The sequence below is a fragment of the Suricata suricatta genome, chromosome 7, assembly GCF_006229205.1.
Source record: "Suricata suricatta isolate VVHF042 chromosome 7, meerkat_22Aug2017_6uvM2_HiC, whole genome shotgun sequence".
Lineage (NCBI taxonomy): Eukaryota > Metazoa > Chordata > Mammalia > Carnivora > Herpestidae > Suricata > Suricata suricatta.
The window spans coordinates 42,614,697-42,633,598 of NC_043706.1; the positions used below are offsets into that span (position 1 = coordinate 42,614,697).

Here is an 18,902-nt window from a genome sequence, read left to right on the forward strand (position 1 = left end):
CCCACTAACGTGCGTTCCCTGAGGGGCGAGGGGGTGGCCCCCTTTCCTGCCCCGCCTCGATTCCCGGGACGAGGGGCTCTCCGCACCGGACCCCGGTCCCGAGAGCCCCGGACCCCGGTCCCGAGAGCCCCGGACCCCGGTCCCAACACGCGGCGGCCCGCCGGCGGGGGCGGCAGGGGACCGGCTATCCGAGGCCAACCTCAACCAAATTTTAAAACAATGTTCGTGTACAATGTACAATCTAGCATGAAGACACCATTGGAAAGAAAGCCAAGATAAATTTTGTAGAGCTTCCAAAGAAGTTAGAAAAAGCTGATTACAAAACTCTAGAGGGGGGATTGTAGTATTTAAACTGTGTTGTGTAAATAGGTATACTAATCGAGTACAGATTCCACAAAGTTTCCTCTAGTAGAGAGCAGTGATAAATTCATCTCCTATATGCATACTAAGCAGACACTGCTAGGAACTGTGGGAGAAAACAATAAAGGTATTTAATCTGGAGGAGAGCTCTGCAGCATCTCACAAAGTGGTAACATTTGATACCAACAAATTTTATCTGCTCATGGTTTAACTCTTGCTGCCGAGATCTGTGGATATGGAAGCATTTTCGAGGCCGTGTGCTTCCTGAAGTTTGGCTGCTAGGTTCACACCTCTTTCCCTGACTCCCAGCTTCCTTGGGGCCTGTACTTGGGTATCATTACAGTCCTCCCTCCCCTAACACACACACCCACACGCACACAGCTTCAGAGAAAGAATACATATGAACCTGTTGGGTCCTGTTGAGTTAGGCTGCAGAGGACTGGTTTGCGTTTTTTGGCATAAATAAACCCTTTGGATTTTCATTTTTCATTGTTCTGTAAACATTCTTTCTTTACTTGAATGGTTTACTTAATATTTTTCAAGGAAAACAGATACTAAGGCAAAAACTTCCGACACACATGCTGATCATAATGTGTTCCGTATTCTTAATGGATGCGTGTGCAGGTGGTGGTTACTGTTGAAATTACTCAGTCCTGTGACTCGTATCTCATGGCCACATTACCTAGCAAAGCCAAGGTCTTACCCAAAAACCAAGCCAAACTGTCAGGCAGGCCTTCTACTTTTCTGGGTATTTTCTTTCTCCTTGACTACAGAAATCTGATTTCCACCATCAATAAACTGAATTGAGGGAGCGCCTCCCCAGATGGCTACCAGGATGGTTTACCGATGTCTCCAGTTCAGACTGCCCTCCTGTGGTAAAGAGCGGAGTTGCCAGGGACCCGACGGATCAGCATTCTTTCCTCCCCTCCCAGGCTTACTCAACTTCACCTTCGTGGGCGGTGGAGCGTGGTGGAAAGGATCAACAGACATTAACCCCAAAGCAAATCCAGACAACCCCACTCTACATTTTATCAAATGGTTCCTATTAGTTAGACCTAGACCTTGTACTAAAGACTTACTCATTGTTTTAACCTTCCACTGAGGAGAGAGATGTCATTTACACAAACTTTCTGGTAAGGTTTTTGTTTTCAGTAATAAAAGTTCTGTTGTCAGTAAAATGATGGCGTATGTAATTCAAACCAACCCTCTTGGTGAGGGCTAGAGAATCTGGACAAAGTGTAAAAGACCTGTGCTAGGGGACTGAAAAATTACAAAGGAAGTGAAGGATCAAGAGGCCACAAGTCAGAAGAAGGGGGAAACGAATAAAAGGGAGCCCCTGATGGCATCTGTAAATTCTGGAAGCGGCAGTGGAGGGCCTGGAAGCCAACGTAAAAAACGAGGTGCAAGTGTGGAAGGAGAGAAAACAGATGAAACAAAGACGAGAAGCAGAACACTTAAAAATCTTAATATTAAGCTTACTTTATACTATTTGGCACACATAAGTTTGAAAATACAGATGAAACGGATAATTTCCCAGGAAAAAGATGAACAAAATCTGATTTCAGTAGAGAAAGGAAACTAAGACCAATTTCTGAATTAGAGATTGGGCAAATTATAAACTATTATACGACAAAGTACAGACCCAAAAGCTAATAATCTTGTTCACTGCCTCCTCACTAGGTTTGATTATCAATGTTACATTTACCTCATAAAACATGTGTTAGAAAAAAATAAGTGGGTTTTTGAGGTGACTGTTACATGGATATCAAACCTGATAAAAGTAGCACCCCCACAATGAAACTATAGACCCATACAGAATAAGTGGGGGAGAGGCAAAATGGAAACTCAACCATATCAGTAACCAAATGTAAACAGACAACATTCCAACTAAATGGCAGAGAGTGTCAGATTGGATGAAACAAAGCCAGCTCTATGTAGTCTACTCTTTAAGTACAAAGGCAAATTGAAAGTAAAAGGATAGAAAATGATACACCACGCAAACTAACCCTAAGACAGCTGGAATAAAAAGTCACCTTCAAGACAATTTTCAGAGACAGGGACATTTCACAACGATAAAAGGACAAATATATCAAAAAGACAACAATTCTAAGTGTTCATACCTAAAAGCAGAGCTTACTTTAAGTTCGTGAATTGGGCTCCTGCGTGGCTCAGTCAGTTAAGCATCCAACTTCAGCTCCAGTCATGATCTCACAGTTCATGGGTTCGAGCCCTGCGTTGGGCTCTGTGCTGTCAGCTCGGAACCTGCTTCAGACTCTGTGTCTCACAAACCCCCTTCTCCTCCCCTACTGGCACTCTGTCTCTCTCTCAAAAACAAACATTAAAAACATTTCTAAAAAGTCTGTGAGTCAAAAAAGTGATGGAATTGAGGAAGGATTCCAAAAAACATAATTGAAGAGTTTAGTTCTCCTCTCTTAAGTAACTGATACAACTAGATCAAGAAAAAAAATCAGTAAGGATGTTGAAGACCTGAGTGGTGATATCACATATTCACTTACACAGCATTTAGAGATTATAGTCTCAACCGCAGAGGACATGTTCTTTTCAAGTGCACACGGAGTCAGCACCAAGATAGATCATATGCAAGACAATGAAACAATTCTCAGCACAAAGTCTCAAAGGATTGCAGTCTTACAAAGCATGTTTTCTGACCACAATGGAATTTAGATTCAGTAACAGTAAGATCTAGAGAAGCCTTGAATATTTAAACAATACACTTCTAAATAGCATACCAAATTCTGTAAAATGTAGCTAACACAGGACTTAAACAGACGTTTATAACTTTGAATGCTTGTCTTTGAGACAAAGAAAGGTTCAAAATTAATGATGTAAGCTTCTACTTTAGGAGGCTAGTAAGATGAGGAAAATAATTTAAAGTGAGTGGAAAAAAAGAAATAATAAAATCAGAATTCATGAAATAGAAAAGACAAATAATAAAGCTAAATGTTGGTATTTTAAATGTTAAAACTGACAAGCCCCTAACAAAATTGACTGAAATAAAAGGGCGGTAGCACGAATTAGTAATATCAATAATAAAAGTAGGACCATCACTTATAGATCCTACTTATATCAAAAGGATATCAAGGAAATATGCCATTAAGTGTGACTATTTTGATAAAATGAACCAATTCATTGAAAATATACAACTTAACTAAAATTGATACAAAATCAAATAGAAAATCTTAAATAACCTTATATCTATCACAAACTTAATCTGTTATTAAAAACATCCCCCAAAAGAAAACTCCCAAGTGCAGGTGGTTTCAATGATTAGTCCTAGCACACATTTCTTTAAAAATTATTTATTTATTTATTTACTCATTTATTTATTTATTTATTTACAGAGTGTGCATGCACTCAGGGGAGAGGGGCAGGGCAGAGAGAGAGCGGAAGAGAGAATCCCAAGCAGGCTCTGTGCTGTTGGCATGGAGCCCAACATGGACTTGAACTCAGCAACCTATGAGATCATGAGTTAAAAACAAGACGCTTAACCAACTGAGCCACCCAGGCGCCCCAGTTCTGTCACATTTAAGGAGGAAATGATTTTACACAAACTCTTACAGGAAATGGAGGAAAAAGCAACATATCCAAACTGGTTTTATGAGGCCAGTATGACACTGGTACCAAAATCTGACAAGGATGTTAAAAGAAAACCATAGAGCAATTTGCCTATGAGCAAAAATTCTTTCACAAAGTACCTAGTTGAATTTGGCAGTATTTCAAAAAGACAAAACACATAAACGAGTGAAGTTTATCCCAGAAGTGCAATGTTAGTTTTGATATTTGAAAATCAATGTTAGCGTCTATATTAATTAGAAGGAAAAAATCATGTTAATAAATGTCGAAAAACCATTTGCCAAAATTTAATATCTATTTATTATTTTAAAAAAATTTGTAAGCAAACTTCAAGCTTATATATTTGCCACAGGCCTATAGCTAACATCATACTGAATCATGTCATAATAATGTAAACATACAGCTGATTGACTGAATAGTGAAATGCTCAATGCTTTTCTCCTAAAACCTGGAACAATGCAAGGGTGTCCACTGTGATCACTTTTATTTAACTCTGCATTAAAGGTGGTAGCAACTTGGTAAGGGAAGAGAAAGAAATCATATGAGAATTGAAAAATAATAAAGCTGTCATATCCACAGATGACATGATTATATACAGAGAAAATCCAAAGGAATCAGACAAACTAGAAGTTTAACAAAGTTGCTAGATATGTGGCCAATATGTAAAAATCAAGGTTAGTTTTATATATCAACAGAAAATGAAAATTTTAAAGTGGTATCATTTATACTGGTATCAATAAGCATGAACTATTTCAGGATAAGCCTAACAAAATACATACAAGTTTTTACACAGGAAATTAGAGCATCAAGAATTAAGAAAGACCAAAATAGTAGTTAGAAGTCTGCATGTTTATAGGTTGAAAGATTCAGTATTGTAAAGATCATCAATTCTCCTCAAATTGGTCATTGCACTCAAGCAATTCCAACAGTTTTATTTAATGTTTATGAATTGTAGACGCTGACTCAAATTTATGCAGAAAGCAAAGGGCCAGGGCACCTGGGTGGCTCAGTTGGTTGAGCATCCGACTCTTGACATCAGCTCAGGTCATGATCTTGAGGTTTGTGGGATCGAGCTCTGCATTGGGCTCTGTGCTGACAGTGTGGAGCCTGCGTGGCATTCTCTCTCTCCTCCTTGCACTCTGCCCCTCCCTAGCTCATGCTCTCTCTCTCAAAATAAATAAAAACAGAAATGCAAAGGGCCAAGACAATCTTGAAGAAAGATAAAGTGATAACACTTACTCTATCAGCTGTCAAGAACACTCATAATGTTGTAATAATTCAGTATGGTGTTGACACAAGGATAGACAAACAGATGAACAGAATTGATGACCTCGGCTGAAATGAAGAAGCCATATATGCTTGGGTGTAGTAGACATTCCTTGTGTCTCAAATCCACTCAGCCCACACCTTAACCCCAGCTTCATCCTGGCATAGACCAGATTCCCACAGAAGCAACCTGACAATACATAGCCTTGTTCTTCATGGCCCGGACACAATGGCGCTGGGTGCCTATGAGCTCACACTTGGCACTTATGCGTGCACTACCCAGAAATCCGTGGAGTTAGTACCCATGCAGCCACCTCTAACCAGGGGCGGTTTGGGAAATTGATGGATAAATGCATTCCTCAGGCAGACAGTTCTGCAATTTATTTCCTAAGGCTCCTCGGAAGGTCCGTGGAGTTGAGCACCAGTCACAACAGTGGCCAACTCTGACTTATGCTTGTCTAGGCTTTTCCACACCTCTTCCACTCCTTCTTCCTCACTCTTCTTTCTTGGGCTCAATTCACACAAAAATTGCCTGTATACATGCCCAGGTCTCTGCTTTTGGAAAAACCTAAGCTAAATAGTGGCTGTAAAGAATATATCCAACAAAAATGTATACAAGTATGCACCAAAAGACATGTGAAAGAATACTCAGAGCAGCATTATTCATAGTAACATTGAACTGGAATCGATCCAAATATCCAAAAACAGAATCCAGATTGGGGTAGAGTCATGTAGTGTCATTCCATGAAGCGATGAGAATAAACAAAGCAATGCTCACACAAGAACACGGAAGAACCTCACCTGGTCTTGAGTGAAAAAAAACAAACATAAAACTGTGTCATATGATTATTTCAATAAAATTTAAAAGTAGGGGAAACACTTCCATTGCATTCCAAATCAGGACAGTGTTTCCTGCAGGCGGACGGGAGTGACTGGGAGGAGAACTGAGGATCTTCCTGGAGTGCTGGTCATGGTCTATTTTCCATTTCTCCTCTAAAGTGACAATTACATGGACTTACTCACTTTTAAAAATATATGTTTACTTACTTTCAGAGAGAGAGAGAGAGAGCATGAGTGGGGAAGGGGTAGAGAGAGCGAGAGAGGGAATACCAAGAAGGCCCCATGCTGAGCCCCATGTGGGGCTCATCTCATGACTATGAGATCATGACCTGAGCCAGTATCAAAAGTTGATGCTTAACTGACTGAGGCACCCAGGCACCCCTGTCCCAATTCAACTGTACTTAAAAAAAAAAAAAAGTTAATTATTTTTGAGAGAGAGAGAATTAGCAGGGGAGTGGCAGAGAGAGAGTGAAACAGAAACCCTGAAGCAGGGTTCAGGCTCCAAGCTGCCAGCATAGAGCCCAGTGTGGGGTTCGAACTCACGGACCACGAGATCATGATCTGAGCCAAAGTTGGACATGTAACCGACTGAGCCACCCCGGCTCCTCACAACTGTACTTTTTAAGGTAAAGATATTTCTTTGTTCTTTACATCTGCTTTATCCCTCTATTTCTGGGATATATATACATTTTACCTGTCCATTAGCCAGCTGGTGCACAAGATCACAATATTATCTATGGGCCATCTGTCTGTAAGTTGGGGTTTTTTTTTTTTAAAGAAAGCTGTTCTTTCCAGGGTTTTCTCTTTCTAAGAAACTACAGGGAAACCATAGGTCTCCCCAGCCTGACTACCTCAGAGATCTGGCACACCTTTGGTAGCTGGGGTGAGAAGAGCTGAGTGACCAGGAAGATGGGAATACTACGCAGCTGGTAGAAGTCTGTGGCCGTGGCGGCATCTTTGATGCCACCGAGCGCTCAGGGAGGGGGCGTCCAAAAACTTCACGAAACAAGGCTGTGATCTCGGCTCCCCTCGTCTCAATACCTGCCACCTTCTAAGGGCTATTCTGCCGATTTCTGCCATCAGGTGTCCTTTCGCACTGCTCGGGGTCTGGTGTGAACGTCTCAGACACGGCCCCGCCTACTTTTCCCTCCCTAGCTCCTCGAGGCCCTTTTTGCGAACTGAGCGGCCTACATGGCTTGAGCTCTCTCACCTCTGGATCTGCAAATGCCCCGATCTTGACGACGCTCTACTCTCTTACTACATACACGTTACCAGAAAGGAAACGAACATCGTTGCATCTGATTTGATTTTTAATGTGATCAGCAGTGATTCGGTTGTCAAAGAAGCAGGTAAGTGCAGAGCAAGGGAAGACATTGCTGAGACGGTCCCCAATCTCTTCTGTTCACACAGGCCAGTGTTGGACTGTGCAGGATCGACATGTGTATCCACGGTGTCCTCATTATTGTATAATCAGAGAAAAATGGCTCCTCAGAAAATAACAATAATGAATTTCATGACTGAAACAGTAGGTTTAGAACAAACCTGTCAGTATTTGAGGCTTTTTAATTTTTTTAGGAAACATAAAATGCAAACCCAGGTCTTTTAAAAAAAGAAATATGAGAAGAAAGGCCCACAGCTGTGTCCTGCTATTGGGAATGCATCTCTCCAAAATCCAGTGTATGAAGGTCATCACGTTTCATTGTCAACGGTTTTGACTTTTCTTCTTGCACTCCCAGTTTAAGGGGACGAATTTCTACAGTATTCAGGAATTATTAGAAATTTCATTGAGTTTGAGCAAGAAGTGAGTATTCTGCGACGTTGGCAGAAAAAAATGGTCTTCTTCAACCAAGCTCTAAGACGTAATTGTCAATAAAGTGCATTTTGCATAAGAGTACCCATTAGGAGAGTAATTTAAAGTGCTATATGTAAGGTACTTTAAATAGTGCAAAGTTGCTAAATATATACATTATACGTGCCAAGTCCAATGAAAGCAGGACTTTATCTACCCCTAAGCCAGAGACAGCAATAGAAACATACTACCCCACTTGAATCTTTTGTAGGTGTGTGTATTTGGTGTGTGTGCGTGTGTGTGTGTGTGTGTGTGTGTGTGTGGCTGTGCCTGTATATGTATAAAACTGTAACGATCTGTGCAAATGTCTGAAACTGGTTTCCTAGAATTTGAAACCTTTAAACACTGACATCATTATACAACCTCCACTTACTTCCACGTAGCATTAGGCCTGTAATAGCGGTTGGGCTATTTCAGCCTGCATGTCTGGTAAGGCAGGTATTTGGCTGCGAATTAAATGTTTAATGAAAATCACAAAAAATACGATCACCAGAACGCTTCCAAGAGAGACCCCTAGGAAATACGCATATGACGCCTCGTGCTCATACTCCCTTGGCCTGACGCTACCGTGGAGGAGTGTAGGACTCCGCGTGTGAGGAACCACGCTTGGGGCTGTGGAACGGAGCAGATCCTGGACGTTCCCGAATGACCCATTGTGTGGCATGCCAGTGATATTGAGGAGGTGACAGAGCAGGGGGTACAGATCTGTGGAGTTCATGGCTTCTTTTGTGAAATTCTTTCTGAAGGCAGGACCGTGGGCTAAAAATATTGGATGCATTTCTGCTAATGCATTATCGTATCCATGGTTGCCCACTGGAAAGAGAAGATGAATGGATATGTTAGCCAACCAGACGGCATGAAAAGGAAAATAATTTGTGAGTTGAATTTCTGAACGTGAACGTAAGATCCATCTAATTTGTCTTTTAAAACAAGATAATCTTTTATGAACAATCTCTGTTGTTGTAAACATCACAGTTCACTTTTGAAAATGAAAAGTCATTAGGGTGCCTGGGTGGCTCAGTCGGTTAAGTGGCCGACTTTGGCCCAGGTCATGATCTCCCGGTTCATGGGTTTGAGCCCCATGTTGGGCTGTGTGCTGACAGCTCAGAGCCTGGAGCCTGCTTCCGATTCTCTGTCTCCTTCTACCTCTGCCCCTCCCCTACTTATGCTCTGTCTCTCTGACACTCAAAAATAAATAAACATGAAAAAAAAAAAAAGAAAATGAAAATCCAAATGACCACAAATCCTTCTCACAGGCTAAAGCTACCAGAAAGAGCAGAGGAGGAAGAGTAAAGAGCAAAGCTCAGCCAAGTCAGGGGGACATGAGTCGGGGCTTTTTGTTTGTTTTTTTGTTCTTTTGTGTGTGTGTTTTTTTTTTTTGTTTGTTTGTTTTTTGGTGGCAGGTAAGCTAATATTCAGCAAATACTTGCTCAAATTATTCTCTAAAGATAAAGGGATAAAGGTATTCTTAGTCATAAAAACAATCATGATTACCAAACAAAAAATAAATTAAGGAAACAAAACATGCCACAAAAATCAAACCCCTAGTGACAGCTACAATCCATTAGTGATGCTGGTGGTTCAGATCAAAATACAATTGAGCATTGCGTGCTTGTGTGGTGACACATAAAAACTTTAGAAGTCTTCTGATTGGTCAAGAGATATAAAACTAAAGGATGAAAATTCCTGCATACTAAAAACTGAATTTCAAAGGCATGTGTGCCTAGCCTAGCGGGGTGTGAGGGGAAACAGCCACTGATGGTAAGATAGCAACCTAAGACCGCTTTATTTTATTATTGTTTGTATAATTAATTATTTAGTTTTATTTTAGAGAGAGGGTACGAGCTGGGGAGAGGGACGGAGGAAGAGAGAGAGAATCTCAAGCGGCGCCACACTCAGCCCAGAGCCTGAGGCAGGGGTTCAGTCCCACAGCCAACCCTGAGATCGAGACCTGAGCTGAGCTGAAATCAAGAGTTTGATGCTCAAGGGACTGAATCACCCAAGCGCCCCCCTCCTCCTCACCCACCCTCAGGCTATATTTTAAAGGTGGTGAGAATGATTAGCAGATCAGTCTCTGTATCCCACATTCACTACAGGAAAATAGGCAATTGGAACACAAGCCTGCAAAAGAGAAAATTCTAAATCAGCTCCTCTGCCAGTCAGGAACTGACCCCTAGTCATCTCCTCAAAGTCGTTCCACGCCTGCCTGGCACAGTCCATCAGAAGAAGTCATTCTAAATGCCATGATTCCTTTTTGAGTTTATTCAAGTAAAAATAATGTTGGATTTATGAAACCACTAGTCATTATCTGACCAGTAGGATATGTTATTCTAACTAATTAATTGATAATAACTCTGAGAAATATATTAGATAATTTGTAATGGGCTAGATGATGGCCCGTGCTCATTCATTTCCATGAAACACTGGTATCTAGACTCTCAATCATGAAGGCAGAGATAATGCTCTCCTATCACACTTCTACCTAGAGAATTAGATTTGAAACGAACTCATGCCTTATCAACACTTTCCCATGAGAGGGACTTCCTTTGGCAGTGGTGGCCCCAACCGTACTGCTTGATCCAAAAGACAAAATTTAATAATGGATGCCTAGGGGCAGCGGCTCTCAAACTTCCTTCTGTGCGTGAGACTCCCTGGTTGGGGGACACGCATAACACAGACTGCTGGGCTCTACCCTCGAATTTTCTAGTTCAGGAGCTCTGGGCTCAGGCCCAAGAATTTGCATTTCTATTGAGTTCCCTGTGATTTGGATACTGCTGTTCCAGAGAACGTACTTGAGAGCCACTGCTTTTGGACATTAGGATTTCATTCTCTTGTGGACTCAGGCTGAGAAGAAATGTACTGGCCAATAGTTGAAGAAATAATTATTTCATTTATTTGTTGAATAAATAACATTGAAGGGCACCTGGGGGGCTCAGTTGGTTAAGCATCCAACTCTTGATTTTGGTTCAGGTCATGATCTCATGCTTGGTGAGTCTGAGCCCCACATCGGGCTCTGCGCTGACAGTACAGCGCCGGCTTGGGGCTCTCTCCCTGCCTCTTTCAGGAGAAATGAATAAACTTAAAAAATAAAATTAAACTTAAAAAATAATTATGTTGAACATAATATATCATAAATAGGAGCATTATTAAGGTTTTTCTACCAAAAATAGGTGTGACCAATCTATTGTGTAACTGTAGTTCGCCAAACCAAAATTTCAAGAGGGCACCTTAAATTTACATCAACTGTAAAGTACAAATCTCCCCAGAGACGGCAGTCCTTTTTGGAGCAATCCCTCTAACATAAGAGTTACCTGCACCACACATGAAAATCCGAACATACAAACATAACAATTATTCTTCTCCGCAATTTTGCCCTGCAAATTTTTTTTTGGAAAAAAAAAGATCTTTAAAGGCTTTTCTAAAATAGTTCCCCTGGAGTGATTAAATATTGGCTTACAGATCCTTCTCTGTATGGAAAACCTGTTTTAAGAACCAGAAACCGTGTTCCCACTCTCACTCCCATATGCACTACAAATGCCATGGCCAGACAACTGCTTTTCTTTGTGTCAATAGAGAGGTTAGGAACCTAGTTCTACACTTCTGTACATCTCTTTGATATGTCAAGGACCGATGCTGAAAAAAGCATGTCTATGTCATTTTGATACACTGTGGTTCCTTCGTCATCCACGTCAGAGAGGAAAAACAACTCCCAGTGAACTGAGCGGTAGTCACGTCAAAATCTACGTCAACCGGGAAGGCAGAGCCCACCCACGCAAGGTAGTCCAAAAGGGGGAATTTCATATGGGGACCAGCTACAAAAGTGTGAAGAGCTGAGAGGCACACAGGGGACGGCAAGGTTACCCGAGGATTAGGAACGGTAGCAATCTCCTATTCCCTTGGCCCCATAGGGATGGAGGGACAGAAGGGAAGAGGTGGTGTTCCCAGAGCCCAAAAGCCAGGGCTGTCCAGCAGGAGCTCAGGCTGTAGAGAGAGAAGTTGTCCAGAGGGAGCTGAGATCACAGAGGAAATGAGGTCACTGTTGGAGACACAGCCTAAGATAGAGAATGAGGGGGGGAGGGGGACATAATTATCCTGGCTTCTTCCAAACTCCTGCTAGTGTCTTCTGTTGATCAATTGGTTAACACTTACCAGAAGCCAGTTTGCAAAGAAACCTGTAAAATTTAGTCTGTAGAAGTCAGTCACTGGCAATACGAAGGAGAGCAGGGAAAGGGCAGGGGGTTTGAAAGCAAATGCGCAAATGACAGAGAAGAAGAGTAAAGTCCTGTGGATGGCCTTTCCAGCTGACTAACCTGTTAAAAGCTATACAAGAAAAAAATGACACGTTAAGGACGGGAGAAAGGACATTAGTTTGCATGTTTGAATTTCAAACGGGATTGCCGTTGTATTTGAAATGTATTCTCCACAAGTATATCGCTAGCTATTAAAAAATACATCTTGATATATGACTCTCCATGCCATATGCACTTCTTTTTAGAAATGTTTCCAAGGTACAAAACAAAGTTGGCCTATATTTGATAGAGACGGAAGGGCAAAAAACAAAAAAAACAAACAAAACTAGAAAGCTAACAACTGCAAAAAGAGATTCAATTATTATGAAATCAGACCATGATACAGATGCAGAAAATAATTCAATTTCTAAATTTCAGTTACGTTTTTCTCAGGAACATGACAGTTATAATTAGCAGTACAGGGCACACCACGTATCTTTGGTCTGATGACTTCAAGAGAAATAAACATTTATGAGATTACCTCTTTTTAAAGTGCCAAAGATCCCTGATTTGCTATTAATGTATGACACCAACTAGTTATTTGCTCAGGAAATCAACTGCTGTATTACCCATAGCCTCTACTTTAGCAAATCACAATGCAGAATGGGAAGAAATAGTGTAACATACTCACACAGAAAGTTGTCTGACTTATTCTGTAAAATATGCCAGCCTTCATCAGCCACTGCCAGGATTGGTTGAATTCGATTGTTGTATTTGTAATGCCATCTCTCTGGAATCTCTTCTTTTTTGTAAACAGTAAGATTCGGATGAGCATGAACTAGTGCTTCATAGACTTCATCAAATTTACCTGAAAGAGGAGGGATGCGGGGAGGCACTCAGACCAAGACACTCACTGTTACAATCAAAGAAACCACCATGGCTACAGGGTCAACTAATACTTCCTCCTTGGGACACCCCGCTGAGGTAAAATGCCAGCAGGCAGAACAGACTGAAAGAGAGCCAGATACTTGAAAATTCCTGTCCTTTCGAGGAAAGACTCTTGAGGGGCAAATAGCCATGATTAATCTTCTGTTGTAAGTAAATTCATTTTAGACACTCTATAGAACTAGGAATCTCTACTCTGATTTAAAGACTTAACCACACACATGCACATGCACACACACATGCATACGTCTGCATGCGTGCACACACACACACACACACACACACACACACACACCCCCCAACTGGTGGCACTAACTGAAATGTCTAGGGCACTGAAATACCCAAATGAAAACAAAAGCTAAGTTCTGAGAGATACAAGTGCAGAGAATCTCTTGACCAGAAAATCTGCTGACTGGAGGGTGAGGGAGCCCTTGAGAAAGGACAACTTGTAAAATGGAAAAGTTCTTTCATTTTTTTTCAAAGTTATTTTTGGCAGAGAGACAGAGAGAACAACTGGGGAAGGACAGAGAGAGGGGGGGAGAGAGAATCCCAAGGAGGCTCTGCGCTGTCAGCACAGAGCCCGATGCAGGGCTTGAATTCCCAAACCACGAGATTGTGATATGAGCTAAGACCAAGAGTTGGATGCTCAACCAACTGAGCCACCCAGGCACCCTGAAAAAGTTCCTTAAAACCTTGGAGGTGTGGCAAAGTACTCCCTGTAGCTTCAAGCAGTGAATCTGGGACAGGATCTTTAATCCTTCTCTTGTTTTTCAAATTGATTTGTTCCGGCTTCCTCTCTGCCTCCCAACACCCCAACAGGGAACGCACTTCAAATTAATAAGGAGAATTGAAGAGTTTCTCAACATAAAACTTGCTATTTTATACTGAATTTGTTAAGAAGTCTGTGTGCAGGTGCCTATGTATATCTTAACATTCACTGTTTCATATGATCCTCTTAATCCCCTTGTGAGGAATATAATGCTCATTAGTGAGGTATTCAGCTTTCCAAAATCTGTTCTCATTTGATACCTAAACTAACTCTAGATGGTGATAAAATAGAAGTCAGAAGTCTGAGTTTTGCTCTGCACTTCCCTTGTGAACTGGGGGTGTTAAACCTGAGCTCGTTCACCGTCTTTAAAATTGCAGTAATACTTAGGTGACGAGGTTGGTATGAGGCTTTGAGGAAAGGCTTGTAAAAAGTTCAGGGTATTGTTATTACTTTCTCTATGTATAGACAGGAAAAACAAATCTTCAGATTGACTAACACTTTCTCCTTCCCATACTGCACTGCTTCCCTATTAAGTAGGTCCTGTAAAAAGATCCATAGAAGGCTCTAGAGCTTCCATAAAATCACTGGAACTGCATGCAAATTCTGTATGTTTTACCCTCTTAATTTTTCTGAGAAAGGAGGCTGTAGTTTTCATATTTGGTGATTCCAAAATGGTTAAATCCATCTGCCATAAGTACAGAGAAAACCTCAATTTCAATATTCTTGGAAAAGTGAAAAATGATACGCCGAGAAGAGAGATATGGTCTTTTCAGAGTCTAAGGATTAAATCCCAGAATATTACCAATGCACAGGCAAGCATTCGTAATACTGAAATTACAGAAACAAAAACTCCCCCCTCCACTGCCCTGGAGCCCCAGCCCCAGAGGACTACTTGGGCAGACTTACCTTCTTTTGGCAAGATGGCCGCTACTGGAGATTGGTCAATGAGAATATAGTGGTCTTTATCCAGATACTGATCAAGTTCTATTACCCTTTCTTCAGAACACTGGGTCATTCCGTGATCACTTGTAATAATTAGGTTCAGAATATTCCACAACTTTGCCTTTTTCAGCATTTGTATGAGATATCCCAACTTCTTGTCAATATCCGAAATGACCGGCCCCATGAGCGGACTCTCGGGTCCCAAATGGTGGCCCATATCATCAGGGTCTTCCCAATAAAGAAGACCGAGATTTATGGGCTCTTTTGATGTAAACCATTCAATAATTTTGGCAACTCTATCTTCAAATGAAACAGACTCATTGTAAGGCATGTAGTGAGTAGGAAAGCTATTATGTATTTTTACATCGGCTCCAGGCCACATGGCTGCACCACTAGAATGTCCTGCCTTCTGATTGGTGATCCATATCGGCGTTGCTTCTTCCCAAAACTCAGAATCATAAATGTTCATGTTATCCAAGGAGAAAGATTTATTCAGAATAGGATCAAATATGTCATTTGCAATGATCCCATGATTCTCTGCGAAGAGGCCAGTTACCAAAGTATAATGGTTAGGGTAGGTCTTTGTAATAAAAATATTAGTAACTTGCTTCACATGAATACCATACTTCATGACATAATGAAAATGGGGTGTTGGAACTCTATATAAGTAATCCCAACGGAATCCATCAAATGAAACCAGTAGAACCTTTTGTTGGTCTGGTTGGAGAGAAAACGTAATTGAAAATATTAATGCAGCAAGTGTGAAGGATACCCAGAGAAGTTTTGAAGTCATTTTCAAAGTGTTTGATCAGTTCAGGGCAAGATAATCTGTATAAAAAACATATAAAAGTTAATGGCAATAATTTTTTTGGTAAAGTTAATACCTCACTCACAACTGACAGTGATGATACCTAGTAATCCCAATAATATCATAAGCCACAGCCTGGAAGAATTATGTTGCTCCATTTCAAACAAGAGACGTGGGGCTACCTGCATAATAAAACTAAGTTTAGTTGCATTTTACAAACTTCTACTTTCCAGGAATTTGGTTTTAAAACATTTCTTAAAGTAATTACTTAACTAAACTCCCCAAATATCATTTAAAAATATGTTCTCATTTACTTTTTTTTTTTTTAATGTTTATTCATTTCTTGAGAGAGCTAGCGTGAACGGGGGAGGGGGAGAGAGAGAGAGGAGACACAGGATCTGAAGTGGGCTCTGTGCTGATGGCAGAGAGCCAGAGGTGAGGCTCGAACGCTCACGTTCATGACCTGAGCCAAAGTCGGACATTCAACCAACTGAGCCACCTGGGTGCCCTTGATACCATTTACTTTTAAGAAAAACAGAAACTTTTTAGAAACTTTTGCAGGGGACCTAGACTTCTGACTTCTGGTCAGAAAAATTTATATAGGCAACTACCTATGAACACATATCATTATGGTCAGACCAACTACAGGAACCTAGAAACAAGGAAGCACCATTAGCAAATCCAACAATAATGCTTTATGTATATGTGTGTGTGTGTGTGTGTGTGTGTGTGTGTGTGTATGTACACCTCTATTTTTAAAGACAAGGCCTTATGTTTGGTTAGGGATATTACTGGAGAAAAAAGAAAACAGATGAACTTGTTTTTCTGAAGTGACATCAAATTTGTGATGCTCAAATATACTTGTGAAACGTAATCCACAGCCATTTATTGCTAATTAAAGCCATAGCCTGCTTTAAACTAAAACAATTAGTTTCTTAATTAAGTACAAACAAACATAATTCTGCAGTTTGGTGTTGACTCCCCCGATGCTAAAATTCATCCACATTTAATCTTAGGGATATGTGAAAAAAGCAGTTGATAGGATTAAAGGCTCTCCTTGGATCAACATTGTTGAGTGACTGGTTGTTTAAAATCCACATATACTTCTAAAAAGCAGTTATGCTAGTCAAGAATGCTAAGAAAAGGCAATAGGGATAAACAACACATATGTAAATTCTGTCAGCTCTCAATGGGCTTGCAAATCAAGCAAGGATCTCTGATTCCCTACTTTCCTTGTACATTCTTGCATGAAAGTATTTATAAGCCTACCAAAACTTGGATCCATCCACACTTTGGGCCAAACAGTCTCCTAAATTCAGCTTTTGCCACCTTCCTAACTTGAATATGGTGATGATATTTCCATATATTTTTTAATGTTTATTTATTTTTGAGAGATTAAGAGAGACAGAGCTTTAGTGGGACAGGGGCAGAAAGAGAAGGAGACACAGAAACAAGGAGGCAGCAGGCTCCAGGCTTTGGGCTGCCATCACAGAGCCGGATGCGGGGCTGGAATTCACAAACTGTGAGATCATAACCTGAGTCAAAGTGAGATGCTCAACTGACTGAGCTACGCAGGTGCCCTGAATATGATGAAGATATTTTTAAACCTCAAAAACAGATCCTGTCTTGCCTTCTTGCTATACTACACGTACAGGTGAATAAAAACCACTCAGCATGCCCACTTTGCTTTCGGATGCAGTAATTTTAACTATGACTTCACCCTACCTAGAACATGACCTAACCTGAAATTGCTTTGGGTACTGGTCTCCAAACAATGGTTCAAAAATTGAATTTAAAAACTCTTTTCTCAAATGGCAATAATGTTTCCAAGTCTGGAAGAAACGTTATAAATCAGTTCCAATAAGGAACTCCAAATGTTTACTACCATCTGGCTGAGGATGCTGTTTGCTCTCCTCTCTTCCGTTCTCCTTCACCTTCCAAATACAAAGAAGGCTGTTATGAAACAAACATAATTTAAGGCCAAAAAAAAAAAAATCAACTACATGAAACACCTGATTTTCCTCTAAGTAAATTAATTAAGCAACTGTGGTAAGCAGGAAAGAGCTGCTTTGCTGGACAAAGGAAAATAAACAAAGGGTAAGTGTTGCCTACAGCTTAGGAATGTTTGGTAAGAAGAACTGACATGATCACATTGATGACAGAAAGCCTTAAACAGAGAGGTCGGGGTTGGGGATGAAAGAAATCTCAGATTTCGTTCTTTTCCATACACAAAATGCTGCACAGTGGAGTGCAATCCCTAGTTCTGGGTCCGGATTTCACTGGGCTGCTGCTGTCCAGTTCCTCCTCCCCTCCAATCCTTTCACCACGGACAGCCTGAGAAATAGAGGAAAGGGGCGCCAAGAAACGGGGAGAAGAGGAAAAGTGATGAAGGAGTCGGTGTGTAGAGGGGGAATAAACGTCGACGGAGAACGAGGTAGCGTCCCATCTCCTCCCCTGGGATTCCACCCTAGTCACTGGGAAGGGTCGCAGCGGGGAACGCTGCGTTGCCAATTCGTAGACCACCCACCGAGGCCCGCAGGTGCCCCCATGAGGCCTGTGCGCGCGTGCAGTGGAAAGTTGGGGGGAAGGGTGCTCTGAGTGGACCACGGAAGCCGTGTGAGTAACCTGGAGGCAGGCCGCCCACTCCTCTGGACTCTTACCCTCACAGTGATCCAGACGGTCCGCATGGGCTTGGGACGACTGGAGGTGGGTCTGGAGGGGGCTCCCTCCCGCAGACCCCGGCCGAGAGCTGGGAGGTGGCGGAAGAGCTAGGGGAGCCCCTTGAACTTGCAACCGCTCACCTGCAAGCAGCCTCGGGGCAAAGCACCTGACCAGCACCGCCTCCCGGCCGCAGATCCCGCCTCTTGGCTCCCATTGGCTACGGTAGGACAGCTCCCTATGCTGGGCTCGCCAAACCGAAGCCGGGCTCCCGGGAGTCGCTGCACAGCCTGTCAATCAGCGGGACCAGGGGGCGGGCACTGCCTGCGTTTGGAGGGTGAAGGGGCCGCAGCCTACGGGAGCGGAGGGTCACGGGGAGGCCGCAGGGACCGGGCAAGTGTGCCCGGAGTTCGGCGCAGGCTGAAGTCAGCTCTCTGCCGGGTCACACACCCTCCCCCGTTGTGCCTTTACTAGCCGGGCCGTTGTGTTGTAGTCGGGGATGCAGAAAGATTATAAAATGCGACCCGAGTGGTTTGTGAACACTCACGTTTTGGTTACAAGTGCTTTTTTTCTCTGATCTGATCCCTCAAGATTTTTGTTATTCTGGTTTTTACTAAGGAAACCTTGGTGACTCCATACCCT

General features: G+C 41.9%; 1 protein-coding gene across 1 annotated transcript; it reads right to left on the reverse strand.

The window, feature by feature from the left end:
• Positions 1 to 7,351: 7,351 nt before the first annotated feature.
• Positions 7,352 to 18,425, reverse strand: ENPP5 (ectonucleotide pyrophosphatase/phosphodiesterase family member 5). Its single transcript, XM_029944122.1, has 4 exons — positions 18,263 to 18,425; positions 14,759 to 15,622; positions 12,830 to 13,006; positions 7,352 to 8,722 (listed from the first exon to the last, which is right to left on the reverse strand). Exons 2-4 carry the CDS (start codon positions 15,585 to 15,587, stop codon positions 8,295 to 8,297), a joined length of 1,434 nt encoding a protein of 477 aa, XP_029799982.1. The 5' UTR covers positions 15,588 to 15,622; positions 18,263 to 18,425; the 3' UTR covers positions 7,352 to 8,294.
• Positions 18,426 to 18,902: the final 477 nt, after the last annotated feature.